The sequence below is a fragment of the Fulmarus glacialis genome, unplaced genomic scaffold (genome assembly GCF_000690835.1).
Source record: "Fulmarus glacialis isolate BGI_N327 unplaced genomic scaffold, ASM69083v1 scaffold30815, whole genome shotgun sequence".
In the NCBI taxonomy this organism is placed as follows: domain Eukaryota; kingdom Metazoa; phylum Chordata; class Aves; order Procellariiformes; family Procellariidae; genus Fulmarus; species Fulmarus glacialis.
The window spans coordinates 493-738 of NW_009214114.1; the positions used below are offsets into that span (position 1 = coordinate 493).

Consider the following 246-nt stretch of genomic DNA (forward strand, 5'->3'; position numbering starts at 1 on the left):
CGCAGTCCGGCGTCCCCGGGAGGGATGGAGCCGAGCCGGCCTGGGCAGCCGGTGGTGGTGGCCGGAGCGTGACAATCGGCCGGGTCATTTCTCCTCCCGCTCGCTGGCAGCACAGAGGTTGGGGTTCTCGGCCAGTGTCGCCCGCACTTTCTTCTTCTCCTTGAATCGTCCCGAGTTGGAGACCTTGACGTGTTTGCCCTTGCTGTTCTTGTCCACAATCTTCTCCAGGCGGGCGGTGAAGCCGGG

At 65.0% G+C, this 246-nt stretch overlaps 1 protein-coding gene across 1 annotated transcript; it reads right to left on the reverse strand.

Moving 5' to 3' along the window:
- Window positions 1–84: 84 nt before the first annotated feature.
- PRR15L (proline rich 15-like) lies at window positions 85–243 on the reverse strand (the record flags this gene model as incomplete). Its single annotated transcript, XM_009578452.1, has 1 exon — window positions 85–243. A coding segment is annotated over one exon (159 nt), but the record flags the coding sequence as incomplete, so codon positions are not given.
- Window positions 244–246: the final 3 nt, after the last annotated feature.